Below are 27,122 nucleotides of genomic sequence, written 5' to 3'. Positions count from 1 at the left end.
ACGAGACCAAATCAGTCGGTTAAATAATTACAAAAAATAATAACAATTTTTCTAACCAGTCCACTTTAACACTCAACAGTTAAGTGATTAAATTCTGTATATAAATTATATCTTCTGTTTAAAAAAAATATATTACTAAGATCTTCCTAATTAAAAAACCCTCTTTATTTATTCTAACGAATTATCCTTTTTATTTTACCAAGCTTTTCTCCGAGCCATCAGTAGCATCAGCTATGATTTGATATCCTTTCATAATTTATTTGATTATAAAATTCATTCTCCTACGTATATATTCCTTTCCGTCATATTAACACAAAGTATATGCACGATAATAATAATTCCATCTGGTGGTCTTTTGCAAGAGAGAGCTAAATCCATGGAAGAAGAAAGGTATTATACAAGGATCTCTCCATCAAAGCAGATATATCTACCACATAGATACTGTGTATTCATTAAGAACTCCCACACAGATAAATTTTGTATGTTAAAAATAGAATCATGGCATTCTTCGGGCTCTTTAGTCATAATATCATAGCTATTTGTTTTGAATAAAGGTTAACCACATTTTCCATCATATCGTCCTTATTCTTAGGTATATATTTTTTTTTTTTTTTGATATTTTACCACAGTTTCATAAAGCAAAAATGTCATGGGTTTATTTCAGCTTTATTCACAAGACATAGATATAGATTGGATATAGGAGTAGATATAGTTATGGATTTGTGGTAACCAGTCAGGCAGCTTCAACCTTTTCAAAATCCTCAGATATTAGAGTATGGCAATTATTAATGGTTCGGTTATTGCCCAAAAAGTCCTTGTGCATGTTCACTTTACCATTCAACCATTCAACAGCCATTTAGTATCCGGAATATTATAACGTCTTTGATCCATACAGGGTGACCATATGTCTGATATCAAAACAAAGAATCGATGGAAAATGGTACTTTTTTTTATAATTTCTTGTAAACATTTTAGATTAATGGAAAAAAAGGTCAAGTCTTTAATTAAAATTAATTTAACGATGATTAAATAAACCGCATTAGAGGGGTTACGGTTGTGTGGTTTTGTATTTTGATTTTCTTTTGAGTAGAAATAAAGTATTTGTGTATTTTGTGAAAGTTTGAAAAAAACAACACGATTCCTTTTTTTTCCTAGTTTTAGAATTAAATTAAAAATATTAAATTTTTGTATTGAACTTTCTTGGAATTACCTGTATAAATTGAAGACAAGGGACTGATATAATAAGGGGGTGAATTTTTTGGGTCAGATGCCAAAAATTATATAATACACCTCTCTTATTATACCAGTCGCTTGTCTCCGATCTATAAAGATTATTCCAAGAAAGTTCAAGACGAATATTTTAAATATTTCTAACACATACTTGGCATAACTTTTTGTACAAACCTGATGTGAACCAATAAATTAAACAACAAAATTACATATAAAATTAATATTAATATATTAAGGCAAATAATGTGTTCGTGGGCGCCGCAAGGTATGCAATTATTTCATCAAGAATTAAATAGAAATAGAACTAGATTTAAAGCAGAAGAGCATATACAGTAGGCGCATAATCATAAGAAGCACAAAACGGACAATATTTTAATAAAATGAAATATATTTGATTGATATAAAAATCAATTACCTAAATATATTTCATTTTATATAAATTTTGTTCCTTTTAAAAACATCAATCAAATTTTGAATAATGCATTTCTTAAAGTAACTTTTCGGTTCTTTTTGTTCAAAACGAGAAATCCTTTCAATTTTTCGACCTTCACGTTCCTTAAGCTAAGTACATATAAACTTAGCTTGGAAGATCTTCCAATATTGGTCGAACTGTCAAAAGTCTTCTAATAGCAACAAAAATGCCAATTGTAAATTTTTTACGAAGTGAAAATTACGGTATTTAATCCAAAAATTAGACAAATACTAGGGAGAAAATCAGCTGACATCTGCCGCCAATTTCTTGTCTTCCAATTAAAAATTGGTCTGTTTACATGGTTGGAGGATTTTAGAACTAGTGATGGATATAAAAACTATCAAACTATCGATAGTTGCCAAATATTCATTCATTCGATAGTTTAAAATCATTCATTCATTTAGTTACTAGTTTCATTCGAATAGTTTTTTTATTCGATAGTTTTTTATTTGATAGTTTTTTCACTCAAATAGTTTTTTTATTAAACGATTTTTCATTCCCAAAAAATTGCACTGAAAATATGAAACTTTATTTAGAAGTTGAATTGAGACATGAAACAATCGCATATGAGAGAGCCTATTACCAGTGGCGTATTGAGGGGGGGGCTCAGGGGGCTCAAGCCCCCCTCAAGCCTCCAAAATCATGTTATTATTTAGCTGATTTCATCATAATCTACATGATTAACTTAAACTTGTTCGTAAATCTTAGAGATTAAAGGGCAGCTCAGATAATCAAGCCCCCACCAAATTCTGAAATGGCTGTTTGTCTTTGTTTGAGCAAGAGCCTCAGCTGACGTTCATTGACGTCGAGGTAAATTTTTTTCGGATTTTAGATTCTTCAGATCATTTTTTTTTATATTTTGATGTCGAATTTCATCACCATTAAATTTTGCAAAATTTCTTATGCAATCTCAAAACACCGTATTTTGTCGATTTAAGTATTTTATTTACGTTTTTTTTTCAAAAATAATAATATTTTTCTCAAAGATATTGGAAATTGAAATTTTTGATATTTTTAAATCAACATAACTAATGGTAACAAATTCCAGTTTCCGCTTTTTCATATTACGAAAAAATACATATTTCGGATTAAACATCAAAAAGAATTTCATTGAAAATTAGTTTTTGACACTTTCACGTTTTATATTCACTTTTGTGCATTCACTTGCCGAAAGTGAAATTAAGTGTTCGGCATTTTTTCACTCACTTAGATTTTCTGATCAAATTCAGTTAACTTTGGTCCTGTTCGTAAATTTGGTGCCTTTTTAATGAATCTGCAATTTTTTGACAAAATATTATCAAAACTTATATTTCTATTGTTTTGTAATGTTTATTTGTTGTTAATTCAATACAAAATACATAAAACACATGAGGCAAGAAAAATATCATAATTCAACACTGCCTCTGTGTTTGCAACCTTATTCGCCTTGTAAATTTGTGGTGTGAACGCTTTTCAGGTTTTTGAAAACTTTTTGCCATAAACCGCGTTTTTGGGTTTGGTGTGAAAAGGCTATTACACTTTACCTAATTCATTTTTCTTTTAAAATTTGCAACAATACCGCTAATGTTCTGCATTTCACTAACATATTGTCTCGCAAAATGTGTCTTCCAATAAAATTGCATCCTTGTTCAAAGCAGCAGTAATTTCACTTTAGAAACAAAATAAAAATGGATGATCCTTGAGTTTTGACAGTTCGAAGCAATTTCGAAGTTTGCGAAATCGGTTGAAATGAAGAATATGATATTTAATTTCACGTGAAATTGAAAATTTATTTCAATTCACTTTCGGTCGAATTGCGGAGCATGGCGTTTATATTGAAAATAGTAATGAGTATATAGCTCAAAAACTAGACGTGATACGAATAAACCTGTAAACAGTTTTGAATTCAGCACATGACAAAGTTCGAACGACATAAAGTGATCTCCAAGAATGACTCAACACCTTGATGTTTGTGTAAAATGTTTGGGATACAAGAACTTTGAAAAAAAACACTACTTTGAATGTGAAAGGAGGAGTGAAAGAACGAATCTGTCGAGAGCAGTAAAATGCTACTATTTACCACTTTCAGTACCGCAGTACAGCTCTTCACTCTCGATCATTTCGTACATTTACCCTCTAAAAAATTTTTGAAAAATTTTCTAGCCCCCTCCAAATTTTTTTCTGGATACGCCACTGCCTATTACCTCCGTTTAGCTTGGAAAACAAATTATTAAAAATTTCATTTACAATGACTTTGCTATAAGTTTTAGCAAAGCCAATACATTTTTCCTGTATATTATTTTTTGAATAAAACTGTTTTAAGGAACAGTGCTTGAAAAATTTATTATCAATTTCAAAACTTTGAAAAAATTTTACAATTCTCTCATTAAATTTTATGTTATTAGTTTTTATTCAAAAAACAGGAAACCGAATGCGATAATGTTTTGTCATTTTCAAGAAATTAAAAAAAAATTTTTCTCAATAACGAATACAAAATTATGTCCCAATTAACAATTGGACAATGTTTTTAATAAGAAGAACATCATCCAATGACCAAGTAGTCAACAATCGTCCAATTGTTTGAAAATAAGAAAAATTGTGTGTTTAGATGAGTTCATACGATTGCAAGAATTCGGCCAATTTTTTGATAGAAAATTGGCAAAAGATTGGATGCAAATTTTTTGTCTGTCACTTTTGACAGATAAAATTGGATAAAAATTGGTAAAAATTTGTTGGTAAAACTCGGCCAGTATTGTAAGATCTTGCAATCGTGTATACTTAACTATAGAGCTGTAGCAAATCGTATGTATTCGTTACTAAAATGCGGGTATTCACTTCGGTAACGAGTAACGAAACGTTACTTTCTAAACAGTATCGTTACTCGTATGTTTCGTTACTGGGTACTGAAGTAACGAAACATACGAAACGTACGAGATACGAAACATACGAGAATGCTAACTGCAGATAATTATCTGAAGTTTACTTTTGTCTCGATTAAAACAGTAGTGCCAATAATCAATAATCATTGTGTTATCGATAATTTATACAGAAATATCAGAAGAGACGTTTTTGTATTTTCTCTATTTGGCCGAAATATGTATATCCACGACGCAACCAATCTGTTTATGGCCTTGGTGTTAATGGTATTGATATTTAGCTTAAGAATGTACAAAAGTTTTTTGGTTTTTCAAAAAATTAGTTTATTTTCGGTGCAAAATTTTCAACACAAAAAAAAAGCAGATAAAACGAGGTTTGAAAATCACTCTCAATAGAAAAATTAAATGAAAAATTGTTCGACATGGTTGTATTGAAGTGTTAATATTTCGAGATCTGCGCGTTGCACTTTTGAAATAAAGGTCTCTAAAGAATTGTGATAAGATTACTGAAAGAATATAAACAAAAAATTACCAAAGTTTTGTCTAAAAATTTGGAAAAAAATCAAAAAAGTTTCCACGTTTGATAAAAAAAAAAAAAACGAAAAAAATTCAATAAAGCTACCTTTAAACTCTTATTACATAAGAATGCCGCAACTAATTTTAATTTTTGTGACCTTAAAATGTAGCTTAGATTATAGAAATTGTTTTTGGTTTAAAAAAAAAAAAATTTTTACACCCTTATACCAATGTACGAAACATACTTAAAATACCAAACATACGAAACGTATCAAATACATGAAATATACGAGATGTACGAAACACACGAAGCATGCGAATGTAACGAAAGTAACGAAACATGCGAAACACACGAAACATACGAAATATGCGAAAAATGCGAAACATACGAAAGTAACGAGTAACGATATTATTGATGCGGGTACTAGTATCAAAAATAACGTATACATGCGGGTACTCATTTTGTCGTTACTTTTACAGCCCTACTTAACTATAGTCTTAAATTTTGTTATAATTTGTTATAAAAATTTACAATTAAAATACAAAACACATCTTTGGTTTTTACAAAACAGAATATGGTCACCACAAAACCTGAACCAATATTTCAAAAAAGGAGCAGAAATACATAACTATACCTTTTTCTATATCTGTAACACTCATATTCCATTTATATATGTGCTCTAAGCTGCTTTTATATCCCCTTTTTTGAACGAGTTGTGAATTTAACCACAAGCAACAACTTTGAGAATCTCCTGCTGTTAATCAATGTGTGGGAATTAATCAAAGGATTTAGATGACTGCTAAAATGTTGTAAGAGCTCTGTGCTTTCCTTTTATATAACAGGTAGAAAGCATTATAGCCTTATAGCAAAATATAAATTCAAGAAATGGATACGTTAGAAGTGAAAATATATTGCCGCAGGTGAATAAACAGTTAAATACACAGTAAAAGAGAGTAAAGGAAATAAAGATTATGTTACCTTGCAATGGATTTTTAAGAGTTTTTTTTTTTTTGGTACACAACTATATTCCCAGAGGGTATAGTATGTTTATGAATTGTGGGATATTCACTAACAGAGAAAAAGTTGATGGAGAAGAAGGATGAGAATGTGTGATTGCAATTTATATCGAATGTGAATGCAAGTCAGCTGTTTTTCATGGCACATACTGTAACAAAGTTTAGTTCATTTTTGTGAAAAAGGGTTTCGAACAGGAAAGAAAAGTTTATTTCTTTCTTCTTCTTGGAAGAGAGATTTCCATTTTTCGTCTTGAATTTAAGGGAAGTTGCAGTAGTTCTCAGGAAAAGTTAAGGATTTATTTACTATTTTGTGGTCGACAGAGTTAATAGTTTTGTTCATTATTTTGGAGTACGTAGAGAAACTTCAATCATGTAGAATTGTTGTTGTTAGAATAAAATGTGCAACAAAAATGTAGAATAAATTTTACAAAACTTAAAGGAAATTAGTATAAATTCTAAGGAACACAAAATGTTGCAAGTTATTCAGAAAGTATTTTTTCGTTTAAAAATATAGAATGAACTAGAGTCGTTCGTGTGTTTATGTGTCTAGAATATCATGAACTCATTTTCGGAATTGATGTAGGTTTCTTCATTGTTTCATCTTAAATCCTTTTTTTCGATTTCTTCGTCTTCTTGGTATTAAATGGTCTTTACTATTAATCCATTGTCTAAGAGTATGAAAAAGGATGTTCCGTTCTAGTTGTTGATGGTTGATTTAATGAAGAATAGTGTGGGTTTTTATCCCAAATTTTCATCATCAGAGAACGAAAATAGAAGGTTTTTTGACTTAATTGTCCAAATAAACAATGTCCTGCCTACTCAAATTTGATGATTTACAATAAGTTACTTTTGCGGAAAATTCCGAAAAAATAGATGAAAGAAGTTATTACTGAAAGAATTGATTTTGGACGGGACCCATTACTTTTTCTGTACGTTATGATGAAAATTTATGAATATACGTTACCTTCAGCATACTAGCAAGAACGAAGTAAATTGTTAAGTGCAATATACTATCACAAAATTTTACTTTTTTCATATTCGAATAAAATTAAGCCTAAAAGATGTTTTAATTTAATTATATAGATACTAGATGTAACCTGTGCATCTGTGCTGGTTTCATTCACAGTAACTGTCAAAAGATTTTATCATTTCGTTTAGTTTTTTTTTTTAAGGTTGCAGATGGTTTCCGTTATGGGTATTTTTGAAAGAGCTTCATACAATAATGTTGAAAAAGGAATTAGGTACTAGTCAAAGAGTCAAATTTTCTCAAGTGGTCCAATAAAAGAGATATCGAAAAGATTTAAACAGTTTTTGAAAGAATAAAATATGTTCTCATAGACACCGTTACAAATTTGATAATAATGAATTATCTAACATAAAAACATAACCTCGAAAACAGCCAAAATAACGCTTTTTTTGCTTTCAAAAACGGAGGCCAATAAAATTTTTCTGACTTTGGATTCGAGTTCAGCACCCCAAAACCTCTAGAAAAGTATATTTTGGTTCTTGTGGCAAAAAAAAAGTTCAATTTTGTTGACCAGTGCTATTAAAAATAAATATGCGGCAAAGTTTAAACATGCATAACTTTTTTTTTTATGAATTGCACTAAAATTTTCTTTCAGATAATGAAAGCTTATAAAATTTCAAATCGAAAAGCTATAAGAAAAATGGGGGAGCGGGTCATAATTCTGTACGACAAAATTCTGTAGGGTCAAAATACTGTAAGACCATAATTCTGTACGTCATTATACTGTAAATACAAAATTCTGTACGTCAAAATACTGTATGAACAAAATACTGACTTGCAAAATTCTGTTTTGTTAAATTCTGTACGGCAAAATACTGTATTTTCAATACAGTATTTTTAAAGAAATTTCCTTTGATAAAAAAACGCTAAACACTAGCTTTAAATATAATTATTGACAGTAAACTTGTAATTTTATACAAACATAATTATTAAAGTAAAAAAGTAAATCAATTCTTGGAACACAAATCAAACTTTTCTTAAACATACAAAATACATTTTACAAAGAAAATCTCAAAATCAATATAATTTTAATTTTTTTTTTTTCAATCCGTTTTAGGTATGCAACGTGGTTTAATTCAGATTGTTTTTTTTTAAATAAGTGTATCAGCATTATAAGCTTGCCTCTTTATTAAGTTGATCTCTTAGAAATTCATAGTAAACCCTCTTTTAAATATATCTGTATTTCAAAATTCTGTAAAAATGCTGTAAAAAATATCGTTTTGATAATGTAAAAAAGTGCGCGGGCACAGAATTTTGAAATGCAGTATTTTGACCAACCAGAATTTTGCTATACAGAATTTTGACTTTCAGAATTTTGTTCGTACAGCATTTTGCACATACAATATTTTGACATACAGTATTTTGGCATACAGTATTTTGAATTAAGAATTTTGCAACATACAGAATTTCAACCCCAACCCGAAAAATGGTTTTCCTACATACTCCAGAAGTTAGTAATAAATGCAATTGTTTATAACAGAATCAGTTATTTATAAATAGTTTTTTTTTTGAAAATTTTTTTTAATTAAATTGTTGTGTGTATAATTGGTAATATGTGTATTGTGTACCAAGTTTTATTTATTTTCATCATTTCATTACTGAGATATAGCCATTTTAACAAAAAGACCTGCAAAATTTCATTTGTTTATAACTTTTAACAAAATTGAAATTTTTCAAAAATACTTTGGAATATTATTTTTAACATATAAATCTTCCAATATTTGCAAAAAAAAAAGTATCAAATTCGAGAAGTCGGTTTAGGTGGCACACTTTAGAAAATTTGACTCACAATAAGTTAATAAAAAACAATAGCCTAGTGACTACAGTTGTTGTTTTCCATCGTTGTACGTTGTATGGGAGATAAACTTAGACTCGATCTGTACTCAAGGATTTAACAATAAACTAATCACTTCATCCAAATATTCGTACAGCTCATTCACTATCGTATGTTCAGCCTCCTCGTACACTGGACCCCTAATTGTCTTCTAAGTACTTTACTTTCGTAAAAGTTTTTTGTTCTTTTTCAGCTTATCAAAACGAAGAGCTAAAAGTGGAGTAACTACAGCTCAAAAATTGGCAATATTAGGGAACCTGGCCGAACAGCTTAGATTTTGATGATCTTTTTTTCAAACGTCGGTAATTAAAAATACTTTAAAGTCTATAGATTAAAAATTGCCGGTGTTGCCGTTTTGATTTTTTAAATTTAATTAAAGATTTTTGTGAACAAAATAAATTTTTTTTCAAAAATTTTTCTTAAATTTCATAAATTAATTGATGCCAAAAGATTGTCTAGGAAATTCAAGGATAAAAAATATATAGGAGTGAGGGACAATCTTCCATCGTTCAAGAGATAGATACAATTTTCTTATTAATTGACTTCAAACACAAAAAAAATATTTTGAACACAACGGCAACACCTACAATATTTAAATATACATTTTTAAAAAGCTAGAAGCCTAGTCATATTAGTAAAATTAAAATTAAGTTAATTGAGTTAAGTACTTTTGAAAGAATGGTATCTGAACTCAGATTTTTGAAAAAAAAAAAAATTATTGAAAAAATTTTAAGATGTCGTTTTTTAAACATTTTCGCAATATAAAATGCATTTATTTTCAAATTTTTCTGGCCGCATTTATTATGATTTGAAATTATAAAATGAAATGTCAGTATGTATTACGGTTTATGAAAAAAAAATTAAAAAGAATTTCATTTTCGAAGAACTTTTTTTTAATAAAAGTTTTGAAAAAAAAAAATGTATCTTATTTTTTTTTTTTCAAAGTTCAACATCTAAACATAAAATTTTTTTTTATTTATTTAACAACCCTTACTGTTGAAAGTTAAATAGCAAAAATTTAAAGTTCTTATTTACCAAATACTCCAGTCAAAGCGTCGGAAAAAAGGGCCTCACCTTGCGCAGAGAGGCACTGTCTGTTTTTATTTCATTGATCGATGGGGGTATATTTAAAAGGCTTAAACCCAATTTCTCACCACCTGATCATTCTTTTTAGCGGAGTTATTCACAAAAATGCATTTTTTGGGATATTTTACTTCAAGTTAATATCTTTGCTCCAGATTGTCGTAGACCAAAAAATAAACATACATTCTCTTTCTTATCATATTTTCTATTGTTGTATGTAATTTCATTGTATTTGAGTGAGTAAATATAGAATGGCATCCATTTAAAGTCAAATTCTTGTTGTTAAAAAACACATTTTTGTCATTATTTCGAAAAAAGCTTATATCATGATTGACATTTTTCTAACCTATTTTGTAGCCCTGTTCATCTCCTGCATTTTAAATAAAAAATGAGCTCTTTATCACCAAAGATAGCCGAGCAATTGATAAATGAACGCATGCAAAACCGGTGCGAAAACACCCAAAAATATCGTTTTTTGGGAATAACTCGACTTCAGAATGTCCTACGGCAAAAAATAAAGCAATGAATTGTTCGTTACAACATTTTCTATCAATTTAGTGAACAATCTTTTTGTTGAAACAAATAGAAAATAAGTAATATTAAGTCAAAGTCGTTTTTTTGTTTAGTAAACTCTTGCCTTATTATTTTGCAAACGGTGCGAGTATTGGCTAAGAAAATAAGATATTATTGTAGTCCTTTAAATTATCTACAATTTAAAAAAAAAAAGCTCTCTACGACCCACACGAGCCGAGAAATTAATTTTTTAAAAAAGGTCCAAATGACCAACGAAAAAACATAAGACAAATTCTCTTATAACAAGAAACAATGAAAACAACCCCTCTCACTGAGAACTAGTATTCGAATCATAAACAAGGGAAATTTTTTTGAATTTTCGTTCGGATTAATGCTTTCTTAAAATTATAATAACTCGGCTCCCGTGGTGAGAAATTGGGTTTAAGCCTTTTAAATATACCCCCATCGATCCATGAAATAAAAACAGACAGTGCCTCTCAGCGCAAGGTCAAATGACGCTTTGACTGGAGTAAAAGTCTTTGAGAAAATTAATTATTTCGATGCAAAAATTCAGTTTTTATCAAAAAAAACCATTGAAATTGAAGTAATTTTTATTTTTTTTTTTTCAAAAGTGTGATATATATTACCTTTTCTGCTTCGGAATTCAACTGATAATATTTATGGCCAACAATTTTTGTAAAATAAATTCATATTTTATTAGAAAAAGTTTGGAAAAAAGTCATTTTTAAATTTTTTTAATAACATTTTTTTTTTTAATTCTGAGTTTGAGGACCATTTTTTCAAAAACTCTTAATTAAATTTAGTGGATTTAAATTTAAGAGATAAGTATGAGCTTCTGGCTTTTTAAAAATGTATTTTAAAATATTGTAGGTGCTGCCGTTGTTTTCAAAATATTTTTTTTGTGTTTGAAGTCAGATTGTGAGAAAATTACATTTATCGCTTAAACGATGGAAGATTGTTCTCTACTCCCTTATATTTTTTTTCCTTAAATTACCTAAAGAATCTTTTGCTATCATTTGTTTTTTGAAATTTAAGCAAAAAAAAAAAATGGTTTTGTTCAAAAAAATTTTAATGTTAATTTTAAAAAATAATACGGCAACATCGGCAAATTTTAATCTATAGGCTTTAAAGTATTTTTAATTACCTACGTTTTTAAAAAAAAAATCGTCAAAATCAGAGCTTCACGGCCGGGTTCCCTAATAATTTGCTTTAGTTACTCTACTATAACGCATAGTAAAAAATCGTTACACAGTCCTCCACTAAAAGAAGCTGGATGAAAAGAACTAAAGCCCAATTTTTTTTTACTCTCCGTTATTTTAAATGTCGCCATTAAAAATGAAAAAAAATAAAATTTCAAAAAGCTATAATTTCCCGTATTCAATGGCAACTTTATGAATAAATTAGTAAATAAATTCTTGTAAGGAACTAAGTCCAATGAGGAATTTAGTATGTATCTACTCACTCATTTGGAACGAAATTCACATTAGTAAATTGGCCTTCGATCCGATTCAAGGTAGGATTGAACTTCAATTAATCTGGGATCCTCATACACACTCAAAAATATGGAAAGAGTTACTAATTTGCAACAGCAATTTCATAAAGAATATCGAAGATAGTAAAATTAGAATCGCATAGTCTTTAAAAAAGTACATTTTAGTTGAGAAAAACCCTGTAATAAAAAAAATACCTAACTTAAGCAGAGGAATGAAGGTAGGTGCCAACGTTAACAAAGTTATTGCCTGGCCTGATTCAACGGTTCTCAAAAAAGCCAATAATGGGTTTCATTTCCATTTAAAATTAGAAAACCCCACGCGCGTTAGAGAGTGTTTGTATAAAAAAAAACTTATTAAAAAAATTTAAAATTCACGGGGATTGGTTTCGTGGGTGTTAATATACATTCCACCATTTTTAGAATCTTGAAAACTTACATTCAAAATTAACTGGTACTTTTCAATATTCTATAAAACAAATCAAATTAAAATCCTTTTTCCCTATTATTTAAATTCTTCTTGGTGAAAATTTTTTCGGATATTCTCGCTAGCATAGAAACTTTAAACACTTTAATAAATTGGATTTCATTCCAACTAAGTGGAAACTAAGTCCCCAATGAAAAAATTCCCAATGACTTATCTATAATTTCCCTGCACAGTTGATTTCTATGTCTACTTCATTTCCTTCTGACATACTATATGAAGATGTAATTCCCAGGGTCTTGAAATTGCAATAGAACCCTTGTGAAGATTCCCCAATCATTCAAATGATTGTTAAATTATTGAAAAGATTTGCAGGTGGCCATGGCACAGAGGAATAGATGGATGACTTCAGAGCCAGACATCGTGGGTTCAAACCCAGCGGTCGGCTCAGAAGTTTTTTCTAAATCGCCAGCTTAACTGAAGCCACCTGTGCGATAACATGAGACAATTTTCAACTATGTCTCCTCCTCTGTGCCACGTAGTTCAGTGTTGTATGTTCTTCTCTCGTTCTTTCTCTCTTTGTCTTTCTGTGTTGTATTAATGTCTTGTGTTGTATCAGCAAAATGGACCTAGATTCCGAAGCTGCAGTGTTTCTAGTCCGGAGATTTATCTTCAGACTAGTTTAATATGTAATGTAATGTAATGAAAAGATTTCTCCCTAGTTTTAAAACGTTTTAAGTACTCCTCATTATCTGCTGTTTTATTTAATACATATTTTCCAACCCTACTTTTATTTTTAGATTTTTAATTATTTTTCAGTAAAACTCCATTAATTAAAACATTAAAATAAGTTACCTAGTAAGGAAACAAAAAATTAAATACAAATAAAATTAACAAGAAAACAGGGGAGCACCTCCTATAGGCATCTACATTAAAAATAAAAAACTTTCACCTGGAAGAAATAATGAAAGTCGTCCTCTTCAACATTAACTTGCACCTTTGCCTTCCTGCACAAATACAACAACACAGAAAAAAAAAAAAGAATAAAAACAGAACAAAAAACCGTGTCTGTTAAAAATTTAATTAACGAATGTAAGTCCATTTCTATAGACATCCAACATGAAGCTAAAGCAAATATACAAGAACTAAGGACCTTCCTGATGCAGCTCGCAAACCTATTCATACCACATCGAGCTTACCCCTTGTAATTGCATTTCAAAATGCTCTATGCTCTGCTGCTATACGCTTTTCAGTTGAAATTTTGCATTTGAATGGAGAACTACATTCCTGGGTTTACATAGGTTTATACAGAAGGTAGGGTCTGTATAGAGAGATACGAATGCTTTTTGTCTATGAAGGAGTTGGATGGAGGACAGGCACGAACATTCAGATTGAATAGTTATTCATTCAACCAACCGACCAGCCAACCAAAGAGAGAGAGAGACAGAGAGAGTGAACGAGCTGAAGCTTAATGCGGGGTAGTAGAGCTTGACGTTGGAATGTGAACGCAAATTTGCTTGGCAGCTTGGCAAGGCTAGCTATAATATAAAGTGTGGTAGCTGGTAGGTATACCAAGCATAAGAAGGGCTACAAAAGGTTACCTCGACCAGAGAGAGAGAGAGAGAGAGAGGACTTTAAGTCCTTTGTTTTGCGTTCATAGTTATCTTGTTGCATGGTGTCGTTGTTGCGATAGAATATCAAGTGGCATGCACCACAAGTTGGAAAATTGTTTTAAATGCTTTATTTGCCTTGCTCCAATTGCCAAGTAGTGGTATAGAGCTTCTAGAATCATTGGTTTTAATTTATGCTAAGGGTTTTCAAAAATGGATTTGTAAAACAAAACCAAAAAAAAAAAAAAAAGAAGGAAAAACCAACAATAAGGGGAGATCTATTATTTGTTTTAACAATTAGTTGTTGTCCTTCTTTGGTCATTATTGACTTTAAGTGGAGAAGGAGGTATTTATTGTTGGTTAAATGGCAGAATGATTGATTAAAAGGACCCTCTTATGGAAATGTGTGTACAAAATGCAATCTACTTTTAAGTGTGCTTTTTCTTATTCATTCTTTGTCTTACTCTTAGTGACCTATAGTTTTGTGTGCACTTTATCAAGCTTTGCGTGGGTAATATGTGAATAGTATTGCCACCACTTTGAAGTGAACAGAAAAGGGTTGCACACGATAGTTATTATCTTTCTGCTGGTAAAAGAAAAAAAATCTCGAATTTAATCTAGACAACTAGGTAACATGAGGTATATGAGAATTTAAGTTGACAAGATAATTTATTTTTTCTACGATGCAATTTTAAATTCAAGTCATGAAACTTTTCATTTCGATGTATAGGGAATTGTTTTAGATAGGGCGACTAACGGTAGTATGGTCTTAAAAAATTGAAACAATTGAAAACTACCTATGTTAAGAAAACACATTTTTTCGTTGTTTATACCCCGTCTTTGATGTTTAGAAAAAGCTGAAAAGTCATTAGATTTAATAGTTCGATTTTTAAATAAAGTTGTATCTTGCTTTATCAGAAAAAAATATTTAGGAAAAAGACACAATTTCAAAATTTTAAATCTATAAAACCCAAAATCCCAAAAATCTAGAATTCCAAAAACCCTGAATCCAAGAAATCCATACAACGCGTTGTCATACTCAATTTTCTATCCACCAACCATTGGGTTGTCTAGCTAAAAGCGCTCTATCGATTCTACAAATACTGCACTCTCTCTCAAATAAATTTCATATTTAAAATGCATTTAAAAAAGAGTCAAGGAAAATTTGCAAAAAAAAAGTACGTATACGTCATAGTGAACATGTTTGTGCGTTTACAATGAAATTATATGATACTCTCTCATATGAAAGATGAACCGATTACATAAATAGATAGAGTTTATGTATTTTCTAATTTGTTGAAAACTAAAAATCATAAAAATGTAGGTAACCAACAAAAATGTAAAACCAACTTTTAACTGGCAAATCTAGACTGGAAATCTTATACTCTTTCATACAAAAACCTTGTAAATAATAGACGAGGGTAAAACACACACCCACTTATTCAGACCTGGAAACCCTGTAAAAGTTATATCAGATAACAAAACTATAACAGATAAGGGTAGTTTATACAAATAAATGTACGAATGTGTCGCACGTACTTGCTCTTATGGTTAAGGTTAGGTACTTAGAATATTAAAGCGTTTTATATAATAATAAAATAATAATTGTATTTGAATTGTATCAATAATTTTAAAAGAAATAAAAAAAAAAATGTTTTTAAAGATGTGCTTAAAAGTGCAAAAACACCTTTTTAAAATTGTCTTAACTTTCATTGGATTTCTTGTATAACAAAGAATGTGAAGATTTTTTTCTAAGCAATTTTTTCTAGAGCAATAAAATTAATCAACATACATAATAGTAGGAGATCCCGACATAGGACGACCTACCCTCATCGTTATACCAGTTGAGAGTTATATTTTCTAAGGAAATAAATTGCACATGGGTTGCCTAGCGATATCCTGTCAAGGCATAGGGCTGCCAGGCCTTAAAGTTTATTTTTGCAAATTTTTGAATACGGGACCCTGCTTATATGGCAAGCCTAAGAGTTATAAAAAAAATATAATTTCATTGGAAATTTAATTTAAAAATTTTAATTTTCAGGATTTTTTAAAATTTAAAGTTAGGGTAAACAAAGGTGAATTTAGAAAAAAAGGGCAAAAATCTATTTTCTAAACAAAACGTGATAGAAATAAAATTGAAATTGGAATCGATAGATATTATAAAAATATGTAAACCACACATACAAATAAAAAATGTAGAAAATCTACAACTCGAGATATAGTCTTTTTAGAGACATGACACTCAAATTCGATATTTGAGAAATAATTCACCAAAAATCAGAATGAAAAATTTTTTAAATAAATTTTATTTGATAAGTTAGAAAAAATAAAATAACTTGACACGTATCTGTCAAATTTTTAATTAAACTTACCGTTTTTGCGGAGCGATTTTTTTTAAAAGTACAGTGGACTCTCGCTAACTTGAACATACGATAACTTGAACAATCCAATAACTTGAACATGCAATTTTCTTGAACTTTTGTATTGCTGATTCTATAAGTTGAACAGTTTAAATATTTGAAGCTCTATACCTTGAACAAATAAATTGTTTTTAAACAGAAATTTGAATTTTGTCAATAAAGGTTACTACGTTTCTAATTATGTTTTGTGTCATTTACATTAATTAATGATAACAAATTGAATTCATACAAAACGAAGACTTTTTTATATGTTTCAGTCACTTGAACAATCCAATAACTTGAACAAGCCTGGTTTCGTATGTGTTCAAGTTAGCGAGATTCCACTGTACTTATTTTCGTATTTCAACATATTAAAGGAGAAAATCGCGTCATAGGACGACCTATCCACGTCGTTATACCAGTTGAAAGCTATATTTTCCTAAGGAAACAGTTTGCACATGGGTTGCCTGGCGACATCCTGTCAAGGCATATTGTTGCCACGCTTTAAAGTTAATTTTTTGAGTTTTTTCGACCACACCACCCTGCTTATATGGTAAGTTTTAGAGGTGTAAAAAAAAATTATGTTAGAGAAAATTACATTTAAAAATTTGAATATTCAGGGTTTTTAGAAATTTGATATATAAGAAGGGGAAACTGAGGTAAATTTGAAAAAAGGTCAGAAAGCTATTTCCTTAACAAAAAGTGGTAAAAAACAGATTGATACTGGAATCGATAGATATTGTGAAGTTATAAGAGTCACACATACAAACCAAAAATGTAAAAAATGTGCTACTCGAGATATAGACGTTTAAAAGTCAAAACCGTGTAATCCGATATTTGAGAAATAATTCACCAAAAATCAGCATGAAAGGTATTTGAAACAATATTTATGTTATTAGAGAGAAAAAAGGAAATAACTTGACAGGTATCTGCCAAATTTTTCATTTGACCAACTTTTACAGATTTTACAATTCAGCTCACTCTTTCGGTGAATGGAATTGTAAAAATCTTCTAAAATTCAAATTTGATTTGCTTTTTCTTCTTAAATTAGCTAAAACAAAAACTCTTAAGAAATTGTGAAAAAAAGAATTAAAAACACCCGATCCAATATCGTGAAATGTCAAATCCAAACATTCTTAAGCTATAAATCCTTTATTGGAAATTCGCTCTTTTTCCTGGGACTGCTACAAACAAAGTAACAAAAGGAAACATTTTGAATGTACCTTTAAAACTAAAATTCATTGTTAAATATTTAGGGTATTTTTCCCAAATTACATCTCACCTAAAACGTGTGGCTCTTTTTAGTATACAAAAAGTTTTCTGCCCAAAACTCGTGAAATCCCATCAATGTTGGTATTTATTATTCTCCAAATATCGTTACATTTTTCACCAATAATAAAAATAAAACAAAAGAAAAAAAAAAGTTCCAAACTTTTTTTTTTGTATTTTTTGTTCATGCATTTCAGCTTTTCATTGAAGTTAAACTGCACTAATTGTATTAAATTTCACCACACGTAGTGAATGTATTTTCAAAAAAGTTTACTCAAATCAAAACTTTATCCTTTGTCTTCACGTATGAGATGATTCCTGTTCGAAACCATTATATCTACAACTCTCACAAAAAAAAAAAAAAAAACTGGAAAAAGGACTTCATCCGCATTGAATCCAATTTCGATGTTAGAATTCATATGGTTTTGTTCGAGGAAAGTTCGAAAATAATTCTGCTTCATCAGCAATTTATTTTCATATTTGCTCAGTCACCATCATCTTCATCATCATCCTCATTCTCATCATCGGCACTGATGATACATTGTTATCGAAATAATAGTCCTTCCCTCTTTTTATTTTTATTCTGTCGAAACTCTGAAGGTACGTACCTATGCTTTTGTACTTTTATTGAAAGAAGAAGACAAATTGAAAGGATGTTTCCGGTCTACGGATACAGAAAATGAAATTACAAAAAAAAAAAAAAGGATTCCTTATCTATTTACCCCAGGTAAACCATTATTGTATCGAAAAATTGCCAATTTCTAAATATATATCGAACACAATCTATTAAAATCAAAAAAAGCCACCCTTTGAATCTTAAAAAGAACATACTTTTACTTACACAAATATTGTTAAGTCAGGAAACAAAAATATAAAATTTCCTTAGAATTCTTATCCTTGGAATTTTATTGGTATATGAATTTCAAAAAGATAATACTTTGGTAATAAATATAATTCCAATTTCTAAGAACTTCTTATAACCCTATAAGCAAATAATTTGTTTACATTTACTTAGCTTCATTGAACTGGAAATATTTTAGGGTTATTGATTGGTTACCTAAAACCAACTTGTACACAAATATTTTATTCCAATTGTTCAAATACCTTGTATGTACACAAGGCAAAGAAATTGATAATTCAGATAATTGATTTATTTCCATGCAGAGTACCTAGACAATTTTCGTTTTTTTATGATTCATTGCTCAATTGACTTTTGAAATCAGTAAACAAAGTTGGGTTTTGAACTTGATCTTGAATAATTAAAAATAAACATAGTGGTATAGTTTGCTAAAAAAAAAATGGTCTCATGACTGTGTTGAATATATTTGTTTTTATGGATCAATTTATAGGAGCATTTACCGCCACTTCGACTTTACCTTCAACTCGACAAAGTTCAAAGAAAAGACTCTTTTACTTTTTGTTGTTACCTTTATTGGAGCCGATACTGATTTTTTTTTTGAGCAATTGTTAGCAAAAATAAGAAAAAAAAACAAATTGTTTGTTGAAATAACACTCAAACATGACATTGACATTACGATGATCTACTTCAAACTTGGTGCGTAGCAGTTTTTAGATTCTGTACAGAGGCGTTTTCGGAATTAATTTTCTTGGGCCAAAAAATTACGGAACTTGTCATATACTAATATACTAATTGGAAAAGTCTAATTTTCTCAGAAATGGCTCCTACGATTTTTGTAAAAAAAAATCAAGAATTATTAGTTTTTAGACAAGGTCTATCATTTCATGAAAAAAGTTATTAACGGTTCATCTCATAACCGTTTCTTACTTGCTCTATAGGACAAGTATTGGTTGCGTGTCGAAAAAAAAATTTGAGGTTTTAATCAAAACCAACATTACGATGATGGAGAATTCCAAAAAAGTGGGTCTCGCAATTCCGTCCGTGCGTCTGTGCGTCCATCTGTACACATTTCCACAGCCTAAACGGGTGGACGGATTTTCTTCAAATTTGGTACAGATGATTTTTATGGAATTCTGAAAGTTAGTTTTTTTTTTGTTTTTTTATATCTCTATTAGAAAGTGTACCTCCCATAAAAATTTTTCAATTCAAACCAAATAACTCGAAAACGGCTCTAACGATTTTGATTAAACGTAATATTTAAAGCAATTGCAATAAAACTGCATTTTTATTTTTTTCAAAAAAAAAAGTAAAAAATAAATATTTTTTTTTCATTTTTTAACAAAATTTTTCCCTAAATGTCGGCTTTTCCCCAACATCAAAAAAATTTCTTTAAATTTATAAATCTTAAAATCTACAAGTAAACTAACATAAAAGTGCTTTGAACTGCAAGAGCAAGTACGTGCGACCCCAGTCGTGCATTTTATTTTAATCTATTTTCCCCCAAACGATTTGATTAATTTCAACGAAATTTTTTTAAACAAAAGTACTTTTCATATAAAAAGTAGTTTTCATATAAATCAAAAATATAATTTTGAAAAAAAAAAATTTAGATTTGAAAAGAAAAAAATTTAATTTTTTTTTTTTTTTTTGAAAAATAGATACATTCATAGATTGAAGTTTTTTAAAATTTTGGTTTAAGGTGTTGATTAAAATTTTCTTTTAAATGTCACACCAATTTTATTTTAAAACATTTTTTTCAAAAAATTATTTACAAAAAAATAGTTTTTTTTTTTTTTTTAACGGCTCTTTTAAAATTTTTTTTTCTAAAAATACATTTTTATTAAAGAAATTAAACTGTTTACTTTTTTTTGGAGCTCAATTTCATTAAAAGATTTATTTTTTTTTTTTTTCATTTGAAGAACGAATTTTATGTTTTTACCAACCAAATTTGTAAAAAAAACCCAGGCCATTTTTTTTTTTTTTTTTATTTGGATACGAAATAATTAAGTTTTGTTAAATCCGATTTGAGAAATTTAATGGAACCGTTTGCAGTTATTTCTAGTTTATTTTGAATTGAACTATTAATTCGTTAAAATGTTTTTCCGCCTTATTTCATTATAAAAATGGTAAAGGAGTATTTTTCTATTTCAACTGAAATATTATACGATAGTATCTAATAGTATCTAATTATTCTAAGTCAACCTTTTAAAAGATATCATTTTTATTAAAAAAAAAAAAAACAACCCCGACTTCCATGAATCAAAACGGGGTTTTATGGTTTTTCTAACAGTTCCTATGGCTTAAACTGAACGAAATTTAAATGGGACCACATTGCAGCCACTAGCTTTTCAATACAAAAAGAATTATCAGATTGATTCACTCCGTCCAAAGTAATGCGGTAACAAACATAAAAAAAAATACAGACGATTTGGAAGTCTGTAAAAAAAAAAAAAAAATCAAAAAATACATGAAAATACATGAAAATGGTATCTAAAACTAAACGACATTCGATGAAATTTGAAAAAAAAAAATTCAAACAACTTTTATTTTGAAACAAAGAAATGTTTAGAACTGAATTGCACACTTTTTTCCTTGAAATCTCAAACGATATGAGCCAACGGCGGATCCAGAACTGGTTTATACTTAATGCAAATCAAATTGTAATAGTTATTAAAATATATGAATAATAACAGAAAGAACTTGAGTGAAACTCTTGTCTATTTCTGGCTGAAAATGCGAATTTTATTGTTTGTTGCATCCCTTTTTCATGAATAGCTCCACCTCACAAATAAATAAACGGCTATTTGTTGGGTAAACACGAATGTTTTTTCAATTAAAAAAAAGTGAATTTTCTAAGTGTTTTTTTTAACTTCAAAGTGATTTTGGTGAAAAATGTTGATATGGACATCTAAAAAAAAAATTTGATGTGTATGCAACTCTATTTTTTCATACGGAGGGGTTGAAATACACACTTAAAAATTTGCACCTTTTTCGTTGTTTTTTTTTTTTTGTTTTTTTACATTTTTAGTGTTTTTAAAATAGCGCAACACTCCACAACATTGCCTATATATTATTGAACTGCTGGATATGTAGAACTAACTTGCATTTCAGAAGTTTGCCCAAAATTGCACCCCGAAAATAAAGACCCCTTTAAAAAAAAAAACTCCTCAAAAGCGACCCTTACTTCTAGATTTTTATAAATATTGTGTTATTGAGAAAATTTCTCCAGGGATACCTTTAAATATATGTAAAAAAAATAGTGTTCCAAATTTCAAAAGAATCGGTGCAGTAGTTTTGAAGTTATGAGAGGCACCGGCTTTGAAAACATTAGTTGTGGGGAGAACAATTTAAAGTTTTGAACTCTGGACTAAAACGTTCGTAAGCGAAGTATTAAAATACCCATAACTTGGTCAATTTGGCTCCAATAGATCTACAATTTGAACACAATATTCTTGATATATAAACAAATTTTAATGCAAAAATTTATACAAAATTTTATACAAAATCAATTAAAAAACGTAAACATTTTTTTTTCTAAATTTCATCTTTAAACTCAATTTCTCAAAAACTATTTAATGAAACAACTTAAGTCAAAAAATAAAATAAGGAATAGATTAGGTACTAACTTTAATATAGCACAGGATTGTACATGCATTTGATGATTTTTTATATTTTGTTCTCCCGGCTAATCTGGAGGCACTTAAGTGGCTTTTACTGTAACAAGAAAATGAAAATTGTTCCTTCCGAATAACTTTTTTGTCATTTGGTACCTATTTGATGTGGAAAATGTGCCATAAATATTTTTGGACAGGTTTTAGACCAAAATACTGCACTGTGCGTCGTTAAAATTCGCTGCTTGTCAGTCTGTTTTTTGCCAATCCGTCCCTTGTGCCCCCCCCCCCCCCCAGAAAAAAATCCTGGATCCGCCTTTGATATGAGCTACTTTAATTGAACAACGAGTTCATTTCATACTTCGTTGCAACATCTCGTTAATTGGAATAGAGTTTTTTTTCGGGAAAATATTTGTATTTATTGGAAAGACTTAATTCTGGCAAGTGAAAAAATAGTTCCTAATATACTAATTGTTTCTTTTTAGATTAGATTAGGTTATATTTTGTTTAGATTTCAATGGAAGAGTTGATTTTTTTTTTTGTGAAAAAGATGGTTTATTAGAAGGTGAGCTATAGCAATTTCTGAAAAAGCAACTTACAGAAAACAGAAACAGAAACTTACTGCCTACAATCTAGAACTTTTATCAAAAAAATTGATAAAATTTCTTAAAATGAGTTCTCATTAATTTCATTTAAAATTTCACATGCATTTTCTGCAAGAAACTGTCTTAGCTTGTTTATTTACTTACTTCATTAGCAAATAAAAGGTAAATTCACTTCGAACAATTTGTTTAAGAAAATTTTAGTTAAAACACCTGTGTTTGGTGACAAACAAAACCGACAAAAATATCAATATTGCTTTGTTTGAGATAACTTCCATATTGGATTCGTGATGGTAGGTTTTCATCAGTATGATCCAGCAAGTTGATAAAGCAATTCGTGCTTTAAATCAAGAAAATCTTTGTAATAATTTGTATTTTACGAAAAATTGTCATGGTTCCATAATTTCGGGGATTTTTTTTTTCGCATTACGAAAAAAATTTTTTACCAAATTTGGTTGTAAAGGAAAAAATGGCAAAACTGTTAAAAGTGGGATTAATTTTCACAAATCAAAAAAATTCGATTGTTTACAAGGTATTTTTTTTTATTTACTAAAGGTTCATGACTTTTTGAAACTAATTAATATCCTACTTTTCCTAATCTTTTAAACACATTTCCATACATTTTCACTCCGATTCTAAGAATTTTATTTCTTTCAGATTTCTAAGAACTTCTTCATATTGGTAATGGACTGGCGATGTACAATAATACAACTCCTGGCAACCATCATCCATGCCAATTCAATACATCACACATGTTGTGTCGTCAGCTAAGTTCATTCAATAACATACACTCAAACAAAATGCTCATCATCTCTACAAACATCAAAAATCATTATTTGCGGCAACCGGAAACAACATCATTAACTGTGATAAAATGTCCGATCGTGATCGTGTGACATGATCAGCGGTCAATAGAACAAGGAATCACATAAAAACAAAAAACAAAAATCGTAACACCCCATCTTGAAACAGCTTAGATAGCGTTAATCCCCTCATCTCATAGAAAAAATATATCATTAAAAAAAAGAAAAAAAAAGTCAAGTCTCCAATAAATCATCATCATTTCAAGGAAAAACACAAAAAAAGGACTTGAAATATAACAACTTGAAGAAAGTGTGAATTATAAAAAAATCAAACTTAAATCTCCCTCAAAACTCACATATCCTTAGTTTAATTCTTAAAAAAAAAAAACAAAAAATCAAAAAACTTAAAATACTCTCCAATATCTATGTTGGATTTCAACTCCAATTGCTGCCGCAGTTAAAGCGAACTAAGAATGAATAATGCAAACACAGAGGTCTACTGGGAAATAGCTGCTGTCGTTCCACCGCCTATAACAACAAATTTCACCACCACCAACACAAACACTTACACTGGACATTCAAATCACACATCACCACCATCGTCCATCTACACAACATACAACCTCAGTGAAGATCAGCTAATCAACTATTTCAATGGCTATCTCACGACGGACGCCAACCTCAACTACACTCTGGGCCAGACACCGCAGCCCGATTTATCAGAGTTCCTCGAAGCCTTGACCAATGATCGTGTTAGCCTGCTGTCGTTTTTGTTCCTGTTCTCCTTTGCCACCGTATTCGGCAATTCACTCGTGATCCTCGCCGTTATAAGGGAACGGTATCTACACACGGCTACCAACTATTTTATAACCTCATTGGCTGTGGCCGACTGTCTGGTCGGCTTGGTGGTGATGCCTTTCTCGGCCCTCTACGAAGTTCTCGAGAATACGTGGTTCTTTGGTACGGATTGGTGCGACATCTGGCGATCACTAGACGTACTATTTAGCACGGCGTCAATTCTGAACCTTTGTGTAATATCACTGGACCGGTATTGGGCCATCACAGATCCATTCTCGTATCCCATGAGAATGACGGTTAAACGAGCTGCCGGACTCATTTGCGCCGTTTGGGTGTGTTCGGGAGCGATAAGTTTTCCGGCAATTGTATGGTGGCGGGCGGCCCGTGACGGCGAAATGCCAGCCTTTAAATGTATATTCACCGAGCACCTAGGCTACTTAATATTCTCCTCAACAATTTCCTTCTATCTTCCATTATTAGTTATGGTCTTTACATATTGCCGTATTTATCGGGCGGCCGTAATACAAACACGGTCGCTGAAAATCGGTACCAAACAAGTCCTAATGGCATCGGGAGAACTGCAATTAACGCTTCGTATTCATCGCGGCGGAACGACCCGAGAAACAACAGCGTCAACACATCATCCGGTCGTACATCACGGAAGTACGGGCGGTGGTGGGGTAGGAGTTGGCGGTTTAGGTGCTAGCCATAATCATCACCATCACAATCATAGTGCGTCGGCAACGACGACATCAACACCAGAAGAGCCTGAAGACGAACCGTTGTCAGCGTTACATAATAATGGTTTGGCCCGTCACCGGCATATGGGCAAGAACTTTTCGCTGTCACGGAAGCTGGCGAAGTTCGCCAAAGAGAAAAAGGCTGCGAAGACGCTCGGTATTGTGATGGGCGTTTTCATTGTGTGTTGGCTGCCATTTTTTGTGGTCAACTTGTTGTCCGGTTTTTGTGTAGATTGTATAGAGAATGAGGAGATTGTGTCGGCGGTGGTGACGTGGTTGGGTTGGATAAACTCGTGCATGAATCCGGTGATATATGCGTGTTGGAGTAGAGATTTTCGAAGGTAAGTGTGTTATTTTTAACATTTTCATTTTTATGCTATCAAATTTTGAGACATTTTGGTTATTTGGCCCTTGATGAATATGAATATTTTTGGACTCCATTTAATTCTATAGGAATCATTCACAAAGCTGCGTCAATATTCTGCACGTGCGGTGACGCTGCGTCAATTTACTACTTTTGCGGTGACGCTGCGGTAGAAAAACGCAAGAACGAGCGCTAAATTGACGCATCGTTAACGCAACAGCGGTAAATTGACGTAGCGTCACCGCAAATGCAACAAATTGACGCAGATTTGTGCATGATTCTTTTGGAATCAAATGGCGTCAAAAAACGCATGTGTGCAGCGGGTCTCATGGAACCAACATGAATAGGAAAAAAATCAATAACCTTAATAATAGCCGGCAAGCTATCGATCTAATTGACCTTTTCTTTTGTTGGAAAGTAAAAAAGACACACAAGTAAATAATTGATTCGGTAATTGATAGTTCTTTTTGTCGAACCAACAAAAAGAGACTCAAATAATAAAAGGTTTCCTCTAAAAGAGTTAATAACTGTTATCAAGTTGAAAAGTTAGCTGATGTTTTTTTTTTTTTGTAATTATCGGTTATTATTTGTTTGGGTATCTATTGTTTATCTTTCAATTCATGTTCTAGAACTTAATTTCGAAATAATTCGATTGATAATGAAAGTTATATTTTCCTTGGATTGTTTTTTTTTTTTTTTTTTTTTTTTTTTGTTAAGGATGAACTTTATTTATTTTGTATTTAATTATGCATAAATAATAAACAGCACGTGGAAGGAATTTTTTTTTCTTATTTTGGTGTGCGTCAGTATTTTGTATGTTTTTTTGTTAAAAATTTCAACACGCAATCATTTTTTGGATGGAATTTTTGAAGAGTCATAATTTATTCAGGAAAAAAGGGTTTATTTTTTTGTAATTTGATTATTGTATATTTTTTCCTTCCTTAAATTAAATGAGCGGAAAATGTGAAGTAAATATTAAATGAATGAGAAGTGAGGAAAAATATAAAATACTCAAGTGGTTATTTTGACAGCAATTTATGTTAGTTTAATTACATATTTAATACAGTTGTAAAAAAAAAACAGAATTGAATCTCCTTTCAATCAAAATATGATTAAATTCAACATATTTGGTTGTTTAAACGTTAAATTTTCACAGAATTTAATTTTACTTTTGGAGTAAAAGGTAAATTAAACTCCTCATTTATAATCCAGTAACCTTAAACACCGTTCGTCAAATAAGGTAGTTTTAATTTTTTTCAGAATTTTTAATCGTTACTGAATTTTTGTTGTTGTTGATTACCGAACACCAAAAACAAAAAAGTCAAAAAATAAAAAATTAGTAATCTTAAATTGAATTGAATGTTATTTTTACACTTGCCTTTAGACAAGTTTGTGATAAAAACAATAAACTATTGTAGGGGTTAAAATAGGGTTAACTGTTTCCAAGAAATAGTAATTTTCAAAACTCTAAAATTTTTCGAGATCGAATAATTGTTTAAATTTTTTGAAATTCAGTAGGTACAAAGTATCCAGTCTGTTGGAGATTTGAATTAAAAATTTTTTTGTTAGTAAATACTGTTTATTAA

At 30.2% G+C, this 27,122-nt stretch overlaps 1 protein-coding gene across 2 annotated transcripts in view; it reads left to right on the top strand.

Annotated features, from left to right (window-relative positions):
• Positions 1-27,122, top strand: part of LOC129913007 (dopamine receptor 2) — an 86,742-nt gene that overhangs the window by 37,556 nt on the left and 22,064 nt on the right. For both annotated transcript variants that reach the window (XM_055991316.1, XM_055991317.1), the window contains exon 2: positions 23,489-25,513. In XM_055991316.1, the coding sequence (XP_055847291.1) occupies positions 24,108-25,513 (1,406 nt within the window). In that variant the 5' untranslated portion in view covers positions 23,489-24,107. The remainder of the gene's footprint in view (positions 1-23,488; positions 25,514-27,122) is intronic.

The sequence above is a fragment of the Episyrphus balteatus genome, chromosome 3 (assembly GCF_945859705.1).
Source record: "Episyrphus balteatus chromosome 3, idEpiBalt1.1, whole genome shotgun sequence".
NCBI classification, from domain to species: Eukaryota; Metazoa; Arthropoda; class Insecta; order Diptera; family Syrphidae; genus Episyrphus; species Episyrphus balteatus.
The sequence above is the reverse complement of the archived record's forward strand: the minus strand, read 5'-3'. Positions and strand labels throughout refer to the sequence as shown.